At 42.4% G+C, this 21,502-nt stretch overlaps 1 protein-coding gene across 1 annotated transcript in view; it reads left to right on the top strand.

Moving 5' to 3' along the window:
- Window positions 1-21,502, top strand: part of SYCP2L (synaptonemal complex protein 2 like) — a 344,080-nt gene that overhangs the window by 174,400 nt on the left and 148,178 nt on the right. Inside the window, exons 25-26 of the mRNA XM_075828429.1 lie at window positions 9,433-9,562; window positions 21,104-21,156. Coding sequence (XP_075684544.1) covers window positions 9,433-9,562; window positions 21,104-21,156 — 183 coding nt within the window. The remainder of the gene's footprint in view (window positions 1-9,432; window positions 9,563-21,103; window positions 21,157-21,502) is intronic.

The raw sequence follows: 21,502 nt of genomic DNA, 5'->3' as shown, positions 1-21,502 counted from the left end.
TTTAGGCCAAGTGCTTGACTATGCTCTTTGTTTGCGATAATGGTATCGTTCAATCTCCAGGTCCATTCCCTACGAGGTAAATTAATCAATTCTAAGGAAAGCGAAATCGGAGCATGGTCTGAGACCGTTATGTTTCCTATATCCGCTTGAAGTAACGAAGGAACAAGGACCATAGGAATGAATATATAGTCAATTCTATGATAAGTCTCGTGTGGTGTAGAGTAAAAAGTGAAGTCTTTTAAGGACGGATTCCTAATACGCCAGGCATCTACTAACCCCAGTTGTGACAGGCTAAGTTTGAGGTGACGCATGGCAGGTATGGAAAACCTCATGCTAGAAGAGGTGGAATCCAGAGCAGAGTCCAAAGATACATTAAGATCTCCCCCAAAAACAAGATAACCTTCGCTAAACGTTTTAAGAGAACAAAGAGTTTTGCGCAACCACTTCAATTGTCCAACATTAGGTGCATATACAGCTGCTATCGTAAACTTTGTGTTGGAGATGTGACCCTTCAAAAAAACAAACCTTCCCATAGGATCTAGCAAAGAAGCTTCTACTTTAAAAGGAGTGTCTTTGTGTATAGCAATAGAAACCCCCCTCGATTTTGAAGAGTAAGTACTATGGAACCATTGTGTGTATAATTGCTTAGGTAAGTTTGGAATATGTGTAGGCCGAAAATGAGTTTCTTGCAGCATTAAGACATCCGGAGTATTCAACTTTAAGGAATTAAAAATACGTGATCTCTTTTGAGGAGAGTTCAACCCCTTCACATTGAAGGAGCAAATACGTAATCTACCCATGATATTTTACATTTAGAACCATTCTGACTGTAGGAACATTTGTTAAGTGCCCCCACCAGGGAGATAAGACCAAATCAACAATAAAACGTATAACAACAAAACAATAAGGAATGGTATCAAAAGGAAACCTCCATATCATCCCGGAAATAGGAGGTGCTATCATGATGCACCTAAGCATCCAACAAATCCCCTGCCAGAGGGGAGGGGGGGAGAAGAAAGTTGCCATTTTGTACAAAACAACACACCAATTCTTCATAACTCTTAAGACATAAACCCAATACTGATTCACATATTAATACTAAATTGAGTCACCGCATGATAACCCTGGAGGATTGAGAGAAATACATACACATAAAGGGAGTACAAGTCATGGCCGACTTTATCCTTGTTATAACAATCGCCTCCAGCTCCCCCATATAACCGTATTACACTTTCCTCCCCCTTATCACCGTGAATTTGCCACAGTATATTGGATCTACCTGAGTAAAATATATAATGCCCAACATATATAAACAATCTCAACAGTCTCAGCATTTCTGTGTAGAAATATAAACTAAATCACATTAAGACATCATGACAACATTCAAGTGTCCTCTGCCATACGCGTCTTCTTGCCTCTCGGAGACTTGGGCTTGGGAGTAGGTTGCCACGGTTCTTGCACTGAAGGCATTCCCAAATCCAGCGACACCGGCATCCAGGACGGAATCTCCATAGGCTCTATCCCCAGCTTTTTCCATGCAGTGTCCAGATCTTCAGGTGTGCGGATGGTGATCTGCCGGCCTTCTCTCATTGTAGCCAGACCGAATGGATAAAGCCAACGAACCGGTAGTTTCTTAGCACGCAGCGCCTCTGTAACCGGCTTCAGAATGCGGCGTTTGGCCAATGTGCTCGCAGCCAGGTCTTGGAAGAGTAAGATCTTAGTCCCTTCATATACAACTTCCGGAGCATCTCTTGCAGCTCTTAAAATGGCCGCCGTGTGAACATAACTCAAGATCCCACATATGACGTCACGTGGAGGTTCACCAGCCCCAGGCCTGGGACGCAGGGCCCGATGAACTCTTTCTACTGTGATATCCAAAGCCAGCTCGGGACCTATTAATGAGCGAAAAATAGAGTCCACCGCTGCAGGTAAGGCATCATGGTCAATTGACTCGGGGATCCCTCGAAGGCGCACATTCCTCCGTCTACTCCTATTTTCCTGGTCTTCCATGTGAAGATAGAGATTATTCAAGTGCGTGTGATGAGCAGATAGCTCCTGGTGAACCGAAACACCATATTTAGCATTAGAAATGTGAGCCTCCTCCAGCGCCATTACTCTATGGCCAATGTGATGCATATCGGTTTTGATATCTGATAAGTCTTTCATCACAGGCATAAGTGCCTGAAGCAGTGTTTTCTTCAGATAAGCCCTAGATATCGGTACAGAGTCTGCATCCCCCGCCGAGTCTGAAGGCGCACATGAGCTATCTGAATCCTCTCCCTGCTCACAACGTGCAGATGTCGGCGCCATCTTGGATCTGCTCTCTGCAGGCGGCATCTTTTTGCCGAAGTATTTGTCCATGTCGGACGATTGTTTGTGGGATTTGGGGGTACCTGCATGTTCTTTGGACTTATCTCGACCTGTCCTCACCATTTTAGCCGAAAGAAGTGGGCAATATCCTGAAGAATCGGTGGATGTAGTGTGGAGCGCCGGGATTACACGTCCATCACCTTGCTCGGCAAGCTCCGCCCCCCTTTTTTGTTTATTTTTATGTAATGCAGCTTTTGCACAATAAAATCACCTTTTAAAAAAAAAAAAAAACATTTATTTTCTGTTGCCGTATTCTAAGACCCATAAAGTTTTTATTTTTGCGTGGACAAAGCTGTGTCAGGGATTCCTTTTTTGCGGGACAGGCTGTCTTTTTTTATTTTTTGATCACTTTTTTTTTTATACCATTTTTTTGGGGAGGAGATGTGACGTAAAAACAGATTGTCTTTTTTTTGGGGGGGGTTTTTTGTTAATGGTGTTTGGGTAAATTACATATTCGTTTTATGGTTTCGGTCGTTACGGACGCGGCAATACCAACTATGTATAGTTTTTATTTTTTAAGTTTTTTCCAATAATAAAATAATTTTTACGGGAAAAGTATTTTTTTATTTTTTTTTATTTTACTTGAAACTTGTGTGTTTTTTATTTATTTTTTATAACATTTTTATTAACTTTTTACTTGTTTCTTTTACTTGTCCCAATAGGGGACTTGAAGGCTTGATGCTCCGATCGCTACTTTAATACACTGCACTACATAGTGTATTATTCACTGCCGGAGGTGGGTCCTCAGCGGCTTCCGTAGAAGGCAGACACAGAGGCCATTATTTGGCCTCCGATTGCCATAGCAACCCAGCGATTGCGACTGGTAAAAACCTCTGATGCTGCGCTCTCTATTGAGCGCAGCATCTGAGTGGTTAATCGGCCGGATCGGAGAACAGTTCCTGTCCTGGCCGTTAGAGGAGTGTGACAGCTGTATTATACAGCTGTCACCCTGCGGTGATGGTGCGGGCTCCACTTCTGAGCCCGCGACGTAACTGAACACCTTCACAACAGTGCCGTGTATATATGGAGGGAAGGGGTTAAAAAAAGAAATTCAAGTTTGTATTATCCACCATACCTACTTGTCTCTCCTGGTCGGGAAATAGCGTTTTACACATGCAGTAGACATCTGTCCTAATCGTACCCAATTTTTATCTTCTCTGGCAATGTCCTCAGATTCAAGGTTTTTGGGCACAGGTAATTAGGTTCCCAAATGATATTAAGGGCTCCCCTATACCTATGACCCTCCAGTGTTTCTCTAGAACCCAGGAAACTAATTGCCAAGAACTGGATGAGTGACAATATTTCCACTTCATTCCAATGAATCAATAGCATTAATTCCTCCCCCTCTTACAAAAAACTGAAACCAATTAGTCCATACCTTGTAAAATTTGTGTGGAGCGCCAGAACGCATATAAATCAGTCAGTCTCCATTATGTCTATTATTGAGTAGAACTCGCCCACAAGATTTGCCTCTTTCCCCTTTTATATCCCCATGCCTGTCACATTTAATACCTTAATATTTATATCTGTGTCTTTATTATCAATATTTTGTACATTTATTTTTTTTCTGTGGAAATTTCTTGACTGAGCCGTAAAGTTGTTTCGCTTATGGACAGTGTGTTGCTGTTTGAAAATTATTTTCTTTCTGTTGTATTATAGTTACCAATAATACTTTTACAGTACAATCTTTATATCTACTGCTGTTTTAGACTTCAACAAGTGCCGAGATTTCAATATACTGTGCTCTGTTAGAAAATACATTGTCCTTTTTTTTATGTACGGTTTGTGTCACTCTTTAACCCCATCAGGTCCTGAAGGACCAGACCCATTTTTTCAAAACTGACATGTCACTTTGTGGTAATAACTTGGGAATGCTTTTACCTAGCCAAGCGATTATGAGAATGTTTTCTCTTGACGTATTGTGCTTTGTTAGTGAAAGAATTTGGTCGATAAATTCATTGCTTATTTGTGAAAAACACCAAAATTTAGAGAAAATTTGAAGAAATTATGATTTTTCTAGTTTTAAATGTATCCTCTTGTAAAACAGATAGTAACTATTTTGTGTGGTATTACTAATTAACATATCCCATATGTCTACTTTTATGTTTCCATAGTTTTTTGAACATCCTTTTATTTTTCTAGGACGTTACAAGGCTTAGAACTTTAGCAGCAATTTCTCACATTTTTAAGAAAATTCCAAAAGGCTATATTTTCAGGGACGAGAACAGTTCTGAAGTGGTTTTGAGGGCCCCATATATTAGAAACCCCATAAAACACCCCATTTTGAAAACGGCACCCCTCAAAGTAGTCAAAACTGCATTCAGAAAGTGTTTTAACCCTTCAGGCGTTTTATAGGAATTGAAGGAAAGTAGAGGTAAAATTTAATTTTTTTGCTAAAATTCATTTGTAATGCATTGTTTTTATGTAACACAGAAGGTTATACCCGAGAAATGCAACTCAATATGTATTGCCCATATTCTGCAGTTTTTAGAAATATCCCACATGTAGCCCTAGTGTGCTACTGGATTGAAACACAGGCCTTAGAAGCAAAGGAGCACCTAGTGGATTTGGGGCCTCCGTTTTATTAGAATATATTTTAGGCACCATGTCAGGTTTTAAGAGGTCTTGTGGTGCCAAAACATTGGAAACCCCCAAAAGTGACCATTTTTGAAACTACACCCCACAGGGAATTTATCTAGGGGTATAGTTAGCATTTTGACCCCACCGTTTTTTTGCTAAATTTATTAGAATTAGTCTGTGATAATGAAAATCTACTTTTTTTTTCACAAACTTAGAATTTTCACATTTTTGCAATGGATAAAGGAGAAAAAGCAACCCAACATTTGTACAGCAATTTCTCCCGATTACTGAAATACCCCATATGTAGTAATAAACTGTGGTTTGGACCCACGGCAGTGCTCAGAATGGAAGGAGCACCATTTGGATTTTGCAGCTCAGATTTTGCTGTATTGGTTTGTGGGGACCATGTCGCATTTGCAGAGCCCCTGAAGTACCAGTATAGTAGAAATTCCCCAGGTGTGATCCCATTTAGAGGTGTAGTGAGCATTTTGATACCTCAGGTGTTTTATAGATTTTATTAGAATTGGGCTGTGAAAATGACTTTTTTTTTTTTTTCCAATAACATGTAGATTTAGATCATAATTTTTAATTTCCACAAGGAATGCAGGAGAAAGGACACCCCAAAATGTGTTACACAATTTCTCCTGACTAGGGAAATACCCCATATGTGGTTGTAAACGGCTATTTGGACAAACGGCAATGGTCTAAGGGGAAAAAGCGCAATTTTGTTTTTGGAGTGGTATTGTACAAAATATCCGCACTCCAGCATTGCCTAATCTTTGACTTCTTCACTAGCCCGATATGTAGCACAGACTCCAAAATATCATAGTTTCTGCTGCATTTACAGGGTCTACCAGTGGGGGCTGCAAATGATGACGTGGGGTTTTAGGTGAAGAACTGCTGCATATATAAATTAGTCTGGGCCGTCGTTATGCATTATTGCGTTCCAAGAGTCATAACTTTTTATTTTTCCGTTGGCGAGCTGTGTGAATTCTTTATTTTCATGGGACGAGCTGTAGTTTTTATTAGTATCATTTTGAGTACATGTGATAGTTTGATCAGTTTTTATTAAATTTTTTGGGAGGAGAAAGCAGAAATCCATTTTTAACGGCGTTCTCTATGAAGTATAAACAACATAGAAAACTTAGAGAAAAGGAAGTCATTACGCCACAAATATGATAAAAAATTACAAATTTTATTAGGACATACAACACAAGATAATACATATGTAAAATTCAAAGGGGATCTGAAAAAAGAAGCAGTGTGGTAGCTTCAAACAAATGGAATTTAGGGTGTCCTGCCCACCAAAGAATTCCCTGGCAATTTATATATGTCTAACATAGACCACAAGTCAAACATCTAAATAATCTAGTAGTGGCGTATCTGCAGCCTGATAGTAACAAAACAGGTTCAAAGATTACGGGGAACACAAAGGTCAATCCATGACCGTGTGTTTCCAAAGTGCCCGAATTCAAGAGGTTACAAAGCAGGTTACGCCATAGTAGCAAGGATAGATCAGGACCAGAGTGTCGTAGTCAGGCAAAAAATTGCCAGAAAAGAAGTCAAGTGTACAGAACATGTATAGATCATAGTAGGTCTGTTTACAACGTAAGGAATATTATGGCAGGCTTACCCATAGAGATAAATGTTGCGATGGCCCCACACTGCAGCCTGAAATGGTAGCGCCCCGACGCGCGTTTCGCCTGTCTAGCTTCCTCAGGGGGTAGTATAAACAACATGTTTACTTTGTTCTGCGGTTCGATACGATTATGGCAATACCAAATTTATATAGTTTTTTTGTTTTACCACTTTTACACAGTAAACTTTTTTCTAAATAAAATAATGTTTTAGTGTCTCCATATCCTGAGAGCCATAACTCTTTTTTTTATTTTTTTGTCGATGGAGCTGTGTGAGGGCTTGTTTTTTGCGTGACAAACTGTAGTTTTAATTGGTACCAGGTTTGGGTACGTGCGACTTTTTGATCACATTTTATTCCATTTTTTTTGGAAACCACTTGACCAAAAAAGGAATTTCTGTCATTGTTTTTGATTTTATTTTTTTACTGTTTACTGTGCGGGATAAATAATGATATTTTTATAGGTCAGGCCGATACCTATTATGCATATTTTTTTATTTTTTTTTTCTAATTATAAAGGACTTGATCAGGGAAACTGCAATTTATTGTTTTTATTACATAAAACTTTTATTTATTTATCAAACTTTTTTTTCACTTTTTTTGTTTTACACATACTAGGGGACTTGAAGATCTGATCTTCTGAACCGGAGTACAATATACTGCACTACTTATGTAGTGCAGTTTATTGTAACTGGCATTTTACAACTGACAGTTAAGCCTATTATGTCCTTCCTTGGGCAGGATCTAATAGGCTCCCGTACCTGGCAACCAGGAAGCCATTGGTAGGCTTCCTGGTTGCCATTGCAACCATCCTCACACCGTGATTTTTCGCGGGGGCCCAATGGGGTACAGAGGGAACCCCTCCCTCTGTGTCAATCACTTAAATGACACTGTCGCTATTGATAGCGGCATTTAAGGGGTTAAACGACGTGGATCGGCGAGTACGGTGATCGCCGACGTTGCAGCGGGATGTCGGCTGTATATTGCTCATGTGCCCGCTTCATCCTCAGGGCGTTACTCTACGCCCATTTGCGGGAACGCACCGCTAAAAACATACAGTAACGCCCATTTTCGGGAAGGGGTTAATATGCACATAAAAAATTTTTTTTTACACTTTTTTTTATTTTCTTTTTGAACAAAGTAAAACAAAATGCATGACACGGCAAAGTAGGGATGCACGATGCATCGAAACTTCGATACTGTTTAGATAACGTGCACCCTGAAACTGTTCATTACCGTTATTTCATGTATTTCGATACTAAGCTGTGCGGCCGCGACCAGCGCTGCACTAATGGTTGTCGGCACTGAAGACCGAACATGGCGGGCACACTGCAAAAGACCCCCATGTTCTGTCATCAGTGGTGGCGCTGCCGCTCATTAGTGCAGCGCCGGCCACGTCACCTCATGCTGACTGCATGCACACTTGTTGTCAGGAGCGGGACAATGGCTGTATTACACAGCTGCAGGCCCGCTCTAACGGCAGAGATCAAAGAAACCTCATCTCTGCTGCTTTTCCCCTGAATGCTTCGATCAAAGCTGACTGCAGCATTCAAGGGGTAAATGAGATGGGGGGGATGCCCATTGGATCGCGTCACGGGGAATCCCTGTGACGCGATAGAGGGACATACCATATATGAGCAGACAGCCCAGGGGACATTGAAGGACCCCAGGGCTGTCTGACCATATTTCCTGTTGTTGGGGCATATTTAGGTATGTCTTACCAACTGCCTGTGTACTATCAGTACCAAGGCTAATGTACTGGCATATAGATATATGCCAGTACATTAAAGTTAAGAAATAAAAAGTAAAAAAAAAAAACACTTTTTACAATAAACAGTCTCCAAACATAAAATATACACATTCTGTATCGTCGCGACCGTAAGAACACATTTATAGCTTCATTCATGTTTACACTGTTATAAAATAAAAAACTGCTTTCTATCACTTATTAATGTAAGGAACGAGGTGTTATGAATTTTGAACCTCCATGTGCCTCACATTAACTAATTAACCCCATCATGTACCTCACACATTAACCCAAGGTTGTCCATTATGACTAATAGTAATTAACCCCATCATGTTCCTCAGTCATAATGGACAACCTTGGGTTAATGTGTGAGGTACATGATGGGGTTAATTACTATTAATGTGAGGCACATGGAGGTTCAAAATTCATCACTCCACGCGCTTCACATGAGAAAATGGCTTTTTTTATTTTTATTGTTGGCAAAGTATCGTTTTGGTATCGAGTATCGCAATACTACACAAATTATCGATATCTAAGTCCAAATTCTGGTATCGTGACATCCCTATACTATAGCAAAGCAGTTATAGTTATATTTGAGGTTGGCCAAAATTTCCGTCATGCATAATAAAAGCCAGAAAAAAAGGGTAGCAGAACTAACCAACAGAAAGATATAACTTTCCACCTGCATTCCCGTGGATACCCTAGTCAGCGTTTTGAGTTATTTTCAGGACTCCTCTTTTGCCTTTTGTATAATCAATGTTTTTTTTAATTTGCCTACAGAGCCTTTTAGCTCTTTTGTCAAATACCATGAAGTATATCGGAAGAGGGTCATGAGTTCTGTGATCTCACTCAGAAAAAGACTAATAAAAGAATATGCGCATTTTGAGGTCTACAGTGACTTTGTACAATTATCTTCTATTTTTCAATAAAGCTTTTTCTGAATAAAACAAATTCTAATTGATATTTGAATTCAAAATTTATTATAGTTGCATTGGATAAATTAAAAAAAACCTGTTAAATGCTCAACGCCTTTTTAGTTTAGTAAAATGCTTCCATTGTTTTATAACATTCCATAACTTCTTCTCCCTCCCTTCTGCAGGCTGTTGACAATAAAGAGTGTCTTTCTTCTGGAAGTGAAATTAGCTGGATTCTGGAACATCGAAGGAAATCCTCAGCCGTATCTGCAAACTACAGCCGTAAAAGGCAAAAGATTAAAAGCAAGCTTAAAGGTAATGTGAGTCATTTTGACGACATAAAATAGCACACAACCCTGATGCTCATCAAATTATACTTTTGTGTACAAAATAGATTACCTGTGAATATAATTTATAACCAGACCTGATGATATACATTTCCCCCTTATTCACAAGCTGCTCTATTCACTTCTATGGTTAAAATACATAAAAACAACCTCCTTTAACCCCTTAGTGACCTGCTTATTTTAGGCCCTAATGACCATTGCTATTTTTTAAAATTTTCCTCATTCTCCTCATTCAAAGAGCTATAACTTTTTCTAAATTTTTGCGTCGACAGAGCTGTATAAGGTTTTTTGCAGGACAAGTTGAATATTTTAATAGCACCATTTTGGGGTACATATAATTTGTTGATGAACTTTTATTAACTTTTTTTTCTGGGGGGGAACAGAAAAAAAACCAGCAATTTTGCGTCCTAAATTTACGCTGTTTACTGTGTGGTATAAATAGCACTAACTTTATTAAGTGGGTTGTTACCATTGCAATGATACCAAATTTATATTGTTTACTTCTGTCTTACTACTTTTACACAGTAAAAGCACTTTGTTTTCAAAATTATTTGTTTTTGTGTCTGTTTGAAGAGCCATAACATTTTTATTTTTTCGCCGATGCAGTTGTATGAGGGCTTTTTCTTTGTAGGACGACTTGAAGTTTTTATTGGTGATTTTTTTATCACTTTTTAGAAAAAAAATTAAAAGGCAGGATGCAGAGAAAACAGTAGTTCTTGCATTTTTTAAATTACATTTTTGAGGTTAAATGTATTACCAAATAGGTGTAACTTTTTTTAACTTTTTTTTTTTTTTCTTCATAAAGCATTTTATAAGGAGAAAGTGTGTTTTTCATGTTTTTTTTTTTTTTTACTTTGGATATTTATTTATTATAAACTGTTTATTAAACTTTTTTTAATAGTCCCACTGGGGGACTTCACTATGCGATCATCCGATCGGTTTTTATAATACACTGCAATACTACTGCATTGCAGTGTTTTACTGCCTGTCCGTGTAAAACGAACAGGCATCTGGCATGGCCTAATAGGCATTAACTGGAGGCAGACCTGGGGGCTTTTTAGGTCCTTGGCTGCCATAGAAGATACCGGCACCCTGCAATTGTTTAACAGGGTGCCGGTGGAGTGAGAGGGAGCCCCCTCCCTCCAAAACCACTCAGATGTGATGCATTTGAGGGGATAAATGAGCGGGATTGATACGGATATTTATCTCACCCGTTCGAGCAGGTCTGCTCCCAGGCCTCCACTACCTCCGATTTGTTTACTTTATTCCGATGCAGCGCCGTAAAAAGGCTACTGCATCGTGAATGAAGTCTGTTAATGGCCGCCGTAAAAACACGAATGGGCGGTCACTAATGGGTTAAAGAGTTTTACCATCACCGTAAGGCCTCATGCACACAAACATATTTTTGTCCTCGCGTAAATACGGGTCCTTGGTCACACGTATTCGACCCGTATTGCACCAGTATTTACGTGCACGTTTTCGCTGCAAAATTACACTGCAGTAATCGGCAGCCCTTCTCTCTATCAGTGCAGGATAGAGAGATGGGACAGCCCTTTCCGCAGAAAAAGTAAAAGAAATTCATACTTACCCGGCCGTTGTCTTGGTGACGCGTCCCTCTCTTGACATCCAGTCCGACATCCCAGGATGACGCGGCAGTCCATGTGAGGCCTCATGCACACGACCGTATTTTTTCCCACCCGTAAATACTGGCGTAAATACGGGTCCGGTGTCACACGTATTCCACCCGTTTTGCACCAGTATTTACGAACCCGTGCTCGTAAATATGGGTCCGGTGTCACACGTATTCCACCCGTATTTACGAGCACGTTTTTGGCGGCAAAATAGCACTGCACTAATCGGCAGCCCCTTCTCTCTATCAGTGCAGGATAGAGAGAAGGGACAGCCTTTTCTGTAATAAAAGTTAAAGAAATTCATACTTACCCGGCCGTTGTCTTGGTGACGCGTCCCTCTCTTCACATCCAGCCCGACATGCCTGGATGACGCGGCAGTCCATGTGACCGCTGCAGCCTGTGATTGACCTGTGATTGGCTGCAGCGGTCACATGGCCTGAAACGTCATCCAGGACGTCGGGCCGGATGTCGAGAGAGACGCGTCACCAAGGCAACGGGCGGGAGACCGGACTGGAGGAAGCAGGAAGTTGTCGGTAAGTATGAACGTCTTTTATTTTTATTTTTTACAGGTTATACTGATCGGTAGTCACTGTCCAGGGTGCTGAAAGAGTTACTGCCGATCAGTTAACTCTTTCAGCTCCCTGGACAGTGACTATTTACTGACGTCGCTTAGCAACGCTGCCGTAATGACGGGTGCACACATGTAGCCACCCGTCATTACGAGAGCTCCATAGACTTCTATGGACTGTCCGTGCCGTTATTACGGCCTGAAATAGGACATGGTCTATCTTTTTCAACGGCACGGGCACCTTCCCGTGAGAAAACGGGAAGGCACCCGTCGCCAATAGAAGTCTATGAGCCCGTTATTAGGGGTCGTAATTACGACCCGTAATAACGGGAGTTTTTACGGTCGTGTGCATGAGGCCTGACCGCTGCAGCCTGTGATTGGCCTGTGATTGGCTGCAGCGGTCACATGGGCTGAAACGTCTTCTTTTTTTTATTTATTTATTTTTTTTACACTTTGATCTATATTGTGATCGGAAGTCACTGTCCAGGGTGCTGAAACAGTTACTGCCGATCGTTTAACTCTTTCAGCACTCTGGACAGTGACTATTTACTGACGTCGCCTAGCAACGCTCCCGTAATTACGGGTGCACACACACGTAGTCACCTGTAATTACGGGAGCCCCATAGACTTCTATGGGCCTGCCCGTGCCGTTATTACGGCCTGAAATAGGACATGTTCTATATTTTTCAACGGCACGCATACGGGGAGGTACCCGTGGCCAATAGAAGTCCATGGGCCTGTAAAAACGTGCCGTAATTACGGGCGTTTTTATGTTCGTGTGCATGGGGCCTATGGGCCTATGCACATATCTGTATTACGGGTCCTTTTAAAGATCCTTAATACAGTGGCAATAGACTGCGATGGGCCTGTACTGTACCTTATACGTTGAATATGTGAGGAAGATAAATTGTGGCATGTTAGAATAATTAAAAAAAGGAAAAATGTCAAAGAACAGGAGACCTAAAATAATTTCAATATAACTGGATCAGGTTGTTTTGAGGCTTGCACCCAAGTCCCATAGGTATGATCCACACATAAGAGACAAGGCAGCACATCCAAAGACAAGTGGCATTTATTCACCCACAAATGTGACGTTTCAGACCAATAGGACCTTTCTCACGTTGCATTTGTGGGTGAATAAATTCCACATTTGTTAGTGGTAAAATTTGTTTGAAACTTTCATTGTTCGCTTGTAGAAAATAGCCAAATTTTGAGAAAATGTGGTGAAATTCGATTTTTTTAAAATAGTCCACAACAAATAGCTACTAATTAACATTTAACACGTCTACTCTATGATGACCTCATTCTTTTTTTAACATACTTTTATTTTGTTTAGCAGTCATTTTTTAAGGAAATTTCCAACACCTAGTTTTTCATTTCTGAAGTTACTTTAAGGGGTACTATACGTTAGAAATACCCTTTGAATTCCCCCCATTTTAAAAACTGCCCCTCTCAAAAAAGTAATCAAAACAGCCTTTTGGGAGCTTTTTAAACAGATGGGCATTTTACAGGATTTTAACCCTTTTTCAGCCGCAGCCATTTTTAGTTTTTTTTTCCTCCCAACCTTCCAAAAGCCGTAACTTTATTTTTCCATCAATATTTCTGTATGAGGGCTTGTTTTTTGTGGGACGAGTTGTACATTTTGATAACTTAATTTTTTGTGCCATATAATGTAGTCGGGAAACTGGGAAAAAATATTTGTGGGGTGGAATTAGAAAAAAGCAATTTCTACATTTTTTTGGGGGGGGGGTTGTGTTTACGGCGTTCACTGCATGGTAAAAACAGCATGTTAACTTTATTCTGCGGGTCAATATGATTTACGGTAGTACCTTTTTGTTTGTATCGGGTTTTTTTTATGTTTTACTACTAGGAAAAAACTTTAAATAAATAAATAAATAAAATGTGAGTTTTGTTGCCATATTCTGAGAGCCATAACTTTTTATTTTTCCGTCGATTTGAGCTGTATGAGGGCTTATGTTTTGCGGGGCGAGCTGTAGATCCTCTTAGTACCAATTTGGGGTATATGAGACATTTTGATCCCTTTTTTTTTTTCCAGTTGTGACCAAAAACACAGCGATTCTGTCAGTTTAATTTTTTTTTATGCCATTCACCGTGCGGACTAAACAATGATATATTGTAATAGTTGAGTTTTTCGGGTGCGTTGATACCAGCTATGTTAATTTTTTTTATTTTTTTTTACATTGTGCTTGAGGAAAAATAAGAAAAGGTAGTTTGTTTTTTAACTATTTTTTTTTGAGACACAATTTGCTTTTTAATATACATACAAAATGAACAGTTTATAACATCATATACAAAAAGAGTATCAAAGCCATCCGTATCCCCCCCCCCCCCCCAACCCCATCCCTAGGTCTCTGTGCAATAATACATATTAAAGGAGAGTAAGGTTATTACAACCTCCTTATCCAAGAGAACTTAGAGGGTAACTAAACGTTAAAGAGGCTCGGTCACCACATTATAAGTGCCCTATCTCCTACATAAGGAGATCGGCGCTATAATGTAGGTGACAGTAATGCTTTTTATTTAGAAAAACAATCTATTTGAAACCACTTTATTGTCGATTTTTAGCTTTGTTAATGAGTTTCTTAATGCCCAAGTGGGCGTGTTTTTACTTTAGACCAAGTGGGCGTTGTACAGAGTGTATGACGCTGACCAATCAGTGACCAGTCAGCGTCATACACTCCTCTCCATTCATTTACACAGCAGCATCGCGTTCTTACTAGAACACGATGTGCAGCCACATACAGACATTAACGTTAATCAAGTGTCCTGATGATGAATATACATGACCTCCAGCCTGGACGTCATGTGTATTCAGAATCCTGACACTTCTGAATCTTTTCTGTGAGATTCCAGGCAGCCACGCGTAATCTCGCGAGATTACGAGGTAAACGAGATTTTGTTTCCCTTGCTGTAAATCTCACAGAAAAGATTCAGAAGTGTCAGGATTCTGAATACACATGACGTCCAGGCTGGAGGTCATGTATATTCATTATCAGGACACTTGATTAACGTTAATGTCTGTGTATGTGGCTGCACATCGTGTTCTAGTAAGAACGCGATGCTGCTGTGTAAGTGAATGGAGAGGAGCGCATGACTCTGATTGGTCAGCGTCATAAACTCCTCTGTACAACGCCCACTTGGTCGAAAGTAAAAACACGCCCACTTGGGCATTAAGAAACTCCTTAGCATAAACCAAAATCGCTAATAAAGTGGTAAAAATAGATCGTTTTTTTTTAAATAAAAAGCGTTACTGTCACCTACATTATAGCGCCAATCTCCTTATGTAGGAGATAGGGCACTTATAATGTGGTGACAGAGCCTCTTTAAACAAACTTCTGACATGTCATAGTGACATATCAGAAGATTTGATTGGAGCACCGAGACCCCCACCAATCGCTAAAACGAAGTGTTTGTGTGAGCGCTCAGCCGCTTCGTTTCTGTTAGGCTTTTTTCCGGAAAGCCGTCAAATGTGATGAAAGTCTGCCTCTGAGAAACTCCTGCAATGCCATTCCTGGCATTTCGATCCACTGTCCCCCATTGTTGTTCAAACTTACATAGTGTCATGTTTCATATATACACCCCTCTCTAACAAAATCACAGAATTCATTACTCCTAAAAATACTTCTACTGAGGGAAGCGCATCATCTAACCAATGTGTGGCAAGTTTTCCTGGCCAAGTATAAAATTTTTACCACTACTAGTTTTGGCATCTCCGAAAAGGGCAGTTCCTCTACATATCCCGAAAAGTACCTCCAAAGGGCTTTTAGAATCTGTTGACCAAAGACCTTTTGAATTAATGCGTAGATACCATTCAAATATGATGACAATAAAGGGCATGTCCATAGCATATGTGACAAGTCGGCATTAGGTGCAGGGCATCTGGGAAATTTAGCACATCAGGTATGGTGTACGATTAACCCTATGAATAAGGTATAATTGTGATCTTCTGAGCAACACTAAGAGGCAGCTTAGGTGCGATTTCTAATACTTTATTCCAAGTCTCGTTTGACGTGGGACGTACATCAACCTCCTATTGCTCCTTTAGTCTCAATGTTGGGTCACCCAAAACCCTTGGCAGGAGCCATTTATACTCTAGATTAAAGTACGTGATGTTTCCGCTTTTACAGTGTGATCTAACATTTATGTCTTGCACTTATTTGTAGAAATATCTCTATACTGACTTTGAGCCACATGTCTCAGCTGTAGGTATCTATAGAAGACTGCATGAGGCAGAGACTAGTCGTCTTGTATGATGACGATGGGTTCAAATCATTCCAAAAATTACAACTGATATACATATTTAACACCTTCCTGTATCCAGCCTTCAGAACACTCCAAAATATGGGATAATCCTACTCTTGTGGAATTTCATATGGGTGTATATCGAGTATATCCTGAAAGATTTAGGAGTGATTTCCAGCTCTCCTAGATTCTATGAAACAAAATAATTGTTGGCAATGTAGGGAATATTAATCGCAACCTACGTGATTCCAGTACTGATCTGCCTCCCAGAACATTTGAGGACTTTATAATTAGAGCCTTGCCCCTGTTCTAAATCCCAGGGCTGCATATACTGAAGTTGTGATGCCAACCCCTCTATTTTTGCAATCTGTAGTTTCTCTAGTTTGATACATGGAGTTCCCTTTTTCCATATAAGATCCCATGTGCAGTCTTGAACAGATTAGTCTGAAGCCACACCTGTCCATTATGCAATATATACAGCAGTTGTGACATTGGTCCTCTTCACCACGTTTGCTCGTCCCATCATAGATGTTGACAGTTTTACCCAAGCATCTACTTTATGCCACAGTTTTTCTATCATCGGCATCACATTTAGGGGTACATTTTCTGTAACTTCTTGGGACCCAAATGCCCAGATAAATTTATCTACTTTTGGTATAATCAGTTGGTTGAGCTGAGGTATTGCATTGGGTTCCATTGGTAATCGGGTGGATTTGGTCCAATTGATGCAAAGTCCTGAATATATACCAAATTGGTCTATGATGAAGGTAATACTCCCCAAAGAACCACGCATATCTTCCACAAATAGTAATAGGTAATCAGCGTAGAGGGCTATCCGCTTCTCCCAATATCTATACTTGAAACACTTAATATCTTTCGTCATTCTCAATTTATCTGCCAAGGGCACAATACCTACTGCGAACAAGAGTGGCGGGAGAGGGCACCCCTGGCAGTTTCCTCTCTAGAGTAAAGACATCAGAGTATGCATTATTGGCTCTAATTCTGGCTCTGGGCGCTACATATGACAATTTGACCCACCGGAGGGTCCAAAGCCCATCTTCTCGAATACAGCCCATTGCCCCATTCAACGCTATCTAAAGCCTTGGCGGCATCAAGAGACCAGCTTTGCTATGAGAGCTACCCTGGAGATTCAAAAACGGTCTTCTCAAATTGACCGCTGTAGATTTCGCTAGCATAAAGCCCGACTGGTCAGGATGAATTACTGAAGTGATTACTCCGGGCAGCCTATCAGCAAGTACTTTGGCCAGTATCTTTACATCTGACGTGAGAAGAGAGATCAGTCTGTCGAGCTTGGGAGACTCGGGTCTTTATCCGGTTTTAGGCAGTACCACAACAATTTCCTCATAAAGAGACCTAGGAAGAGAGCCCATTTTTAAGGGATTCCTCATATACCTCTAATAATTTGGAAAGCCGGTCCTTCCCATATAGTTAGTTTAGCTCAGCAGGAATGCCGTATGCACCTTGTGCCTTATCATTTTTCATACTACCAATTGCCTCCTGTAGCTGTTCAAGGGTGATAGACCCCTCCAATCGATCTCTCTCCTCCTGTGTCAGCCTAGGAAGCAGAACCTTCGTGGTTCCTTCCACCTCAACACCATCCACCCCCATCAACCTATGGACATAACTTTAGGGCTGCTGCGCCCCAGCTATAGAGGCCAAAATATGTACAATTTGTTCGCCACCTTCATAAAACTGCTGCTAAAGAAACGTTTTCTTATTTGGCTTTTCCATTGCAAATTTGTGTGTGCGCTGTGCCTCTTTCCATGCTTTATTAGTAGGTAGCGATACCACATGAACCGCCTCACTCATAGAGTGGTGGATACGAAGTGTCACCTCAAGTTGTAGCGTGTTTTAATACCTGCAATTTTTTATAAAGACCCCTCGCATATACGCTTTCGTAGTGTCCCATATCATGCCGGGAGAGCCACTATTTTCATTAAACTGATAGAATTAATTTAAGAGAATCCACAATCTCTGTTCTATCAGTCGCCAACCTAACAACGTTCTTGGTACCATTGGGATCAGCTGCAGTCTTACGGAGATGGGAGAGTGATCTGAGAGATCTAGGCAAATATTTCACCTCGGATATGTATGGCAGCATGAATATGAAGTTGGACATTTATTCCACCACGCATCCTCCAGCCCTATCTCTCGGAGCATTCTCCCAAAGGGTGTCGCCGCAGTTCCCACAGAATGAGGTCTAGGAGGGAATTTATCCATCTCCAAATCAAAGTAGTTATTAAAGTCCCCATAAACAACAAAATTAAATTCAGACTCCATGTTACCGACTCTTATGCTTGAGAGAAAACTGTAGTACCATAAGGTGGTGGGATGTGTATTATAATTAGTAGGCATTCAAATGAATTTTTTTTAGTGTATACCCACATAGCGGCTCTCCCTATCTGTCGAGTGTGGAAATTCGTATGGGACATTTCAATGGATCAGAACGCTGATCCCCCTGGAATACACTGAAAACAGTGATACTCGTACAGTGCCCATCTTTTATGCATTAAATGTAGGGACTCCGATGTCGTATGAGTCTCCAGCAAGCCTTTAATCGCTGGGGACAGCTTTAAGACTTTCAAATATAGCATTTCACATCTTATAATCTCATGGAATGTAAGTGTTATGCGAGACTCTCTACACAACCTGCCATATTACTACAAACTGCATGTCTATATCAGGATAAATACACCAACAAATCGTGACCATTACATTCCCCAGTATAATGCCACCACACAGTGTAATGCCCCCGGCAACTGCCGCCACATTGTAATGCCCCCCGGCAACTGCCGCCACATTGTAATGCCCCCGGCAACTGCCGCCACATTGTAATGCCCCCGGCAGCTGCCACCACATTGTAATGCCCCCCGGCAGCTGCCGCCACAGTGTAATGGCCCCGGCAGCTGCCGCCACAGTGTAATGCCCCCTGGCAGCTGCCGCCACAGTGTAATGCCCCCCGGTAGCTGCCGGCACAGTGTAATGCCCCCCCCCGGTAGCTGCCGCCACAGTGTAATGCCCCCCTCCCCCGGTAGCTGCCGCCACAGTGTAATGCCCCCCGGTAGCTGCCGCCACAGTCTAATGCCCCCCGGTAGCTGCCGCCACAGTGTAATGCCCCCCGTTAGCTGCCGCCACAGTGTAATCCCCCCCGGTAGCTGCCGCCACAGTGTAATGTCCCCCCCGGGTAGCTGCCGCCACAGTGTAATGCCCCCCCCCCCCTGGTAGCTCCCGCCACAGTGTAATTCCCCCCCCTGGTAGCTGCCGCCACAGTGTAATTCCCCCCCCCCCCCCGGTAGCTGCCGCCACAGTGTAATGAATTCCCCCCCCCCCCGGTAGCTGCCGCCACAGTGTAATGAATTCCCCCCCCCCCCCCCCGGTAGCTGCCGCCACAGTGTAATGAATCCCCCTGCCCCCCGGTAGCTGCCGCCACAGTGTAATGCCCGCCCCCGGTAGCTGCCGCCACAGTGTAATGCCCCCCCCCCCCCCCCCGGTAGCTGCCGCCACAGTGTAATGCCGCCCCCCCCCCCCGGTAGCTGCCGCCACAGTGTAATGCCCCCCCCGGCAGCTGCCGCCAAAGTGTAATGCCCCCCCGGTAGCTGCCGCCACAGTGTAATGTCGTCGTCCCCCCCCCCCCCCCCGGTAGCTGCAGCCACAGTGTAATGCCCCCCCCCGGTAGCTGCCGCCACAGTGTAATGCCCCCCCGGTAGCTGCCGCCACAGTGTAATGCCCCCCCGGTAGCTGCCGCCACACCGTATAATGCCCCCCCGTAGCTGCCGCCACACCGTATAATGCTCCCCGTAGCTGGCGGCCACACCATATAATGCCCCCCGTAGCTGGCGGCCACACCGTATAAAGCCCCCCGTAGCTGGCGGCCACACCGTATAAAGCCCCCCGTAGCTGGCGGCCACACCGTATAAAGCGCCCCGTAGCTGGCGGCCACGCCGTATAATGCCCCCCGTAGCTGGCGGCCACACGTATAATGCCCCCCGTAGCTGCCGGCCACACCGTATAATGCCCCCCGTAGCTGCCGGCCACACCGTATAATGACCCCCGTAGCTGCCGGCCACACCGTATAATGACCCCCGTAGCTGCCGGCCACACCGTATAATGACCCCCGTAGCTGCCGGCCACACCGTATAATGACCCCCGTAGCTGCCGGCCACACCGTATAATGACCCCCGTAGCTGCCGGCCACACCGTATAATGACCCCCGTAGCTGCCGGCCACACCGTATAATGACCCCCGTAGCTGCCGGCCACACCGTATAATGACCCCCGTAGCTGCCGGCCACACCGTATAATGACCCCCGTAGCTGCCGGCCACACAGTATAATGACCCCCGTAGCTGCCGGCCACACATTAGAATGCTCCAGACTTGCCCTCACACAGCATAATGCCCCCCTAGAGCTGCCCCCATACAGCCCGAATTGTGTCTGATAAAAATAATATACATACTCCCCTAACCCTGTTCTAACGATGAGTGGAGGTGATGTCTGTGCGGCTCGGCACGGGCAGGCGCAATGACGTCACTGCCTCGTGTTCGTCGATACATAGTGAATCATAGAGCAGGGACCTTTACAGCTTACTGCTCTACCATTGGATTCAACTGCATCAGCGTCCTGAAGATGCAGACTCCGTTTAAACCGGGGGGAAAAATTTGAAATAACAGATGTCATCTTGTGCATTTCGGCTTATTGCGCTGAATGTCGGTTTGGTTTCATTTTAGATTAATTGCCCAGCCCCACCAAGAGGTTAATATGTTTGATTTTAGTAGCTTTACTCACTAAGTTCTACAAAAAACAGTTTTTTCGTTCTTTTAGCAATTTTAAAAGTATATTAGGGAATTGGACACAAGCTTATAATGCACTTTTATTTTAGCAATAAAGACAAAAGCATGGCCCTTGAACCTCTTGTATTGTATTTTGTATAAGTGGCAAATGGATTAGCCCGTTATAAGCCTTTTGTACAGATTGAAGTGAAATTAGTGACACTATACTATGTTTTTTTGTTTGTTCTTATATTTTCAGTACTTCCTTTGTCTTCACAAAGTTCCGATGAGGAAAAAAAGTCCAAAAAGGGGGTATGTTTTTTTGTTTTGGTTCATCTTATTGCGAGCAATGAAAATGTTTAGGTTTATATAACTTTTATTTGTTTTTCTTTGCTTTAATGCATCTAAAATAAAAAAACAAGTTTGCAAATGGTCTTGAACAATATCCTCAACGAAAAGGCCAGATCCATCGCCTTGACTTTAATGGGTTCCGTCATTTTGTCAGACAAACTAGCGCTGCATTTTGTTCTATTTAGTCTGGCAAAAACAACGGAAACTGCGACGGAGACTTCTGACGGAGCCTTTGACACAGATGTGAACACACCCTTATGCGCCTAGGTTTCAATAGCCGCTGCATACACAAGTTTGCAGCAGTTGC

This window comes from Rhinoderma darwinii, chromosome 5, assembly GCF_050947455.1.
Source record: "Rhinoderma darwinii isolate aRhiDar2 chromosome 5, aRhiDar2.hap1, whole genome shotgun sequence".
Lineage (NCBI taxonomy): Eukaryota > Metazoa > Chordata > Amphibia > Anura > Rhinodermatidae > Rhinoderma > Rhinoderma darwinii.
The sequence above is the reverse complement of the archived record's forward strand: the minus strand, read 5'-3'. Positions and strand labels throughout refer to the sequence as shown.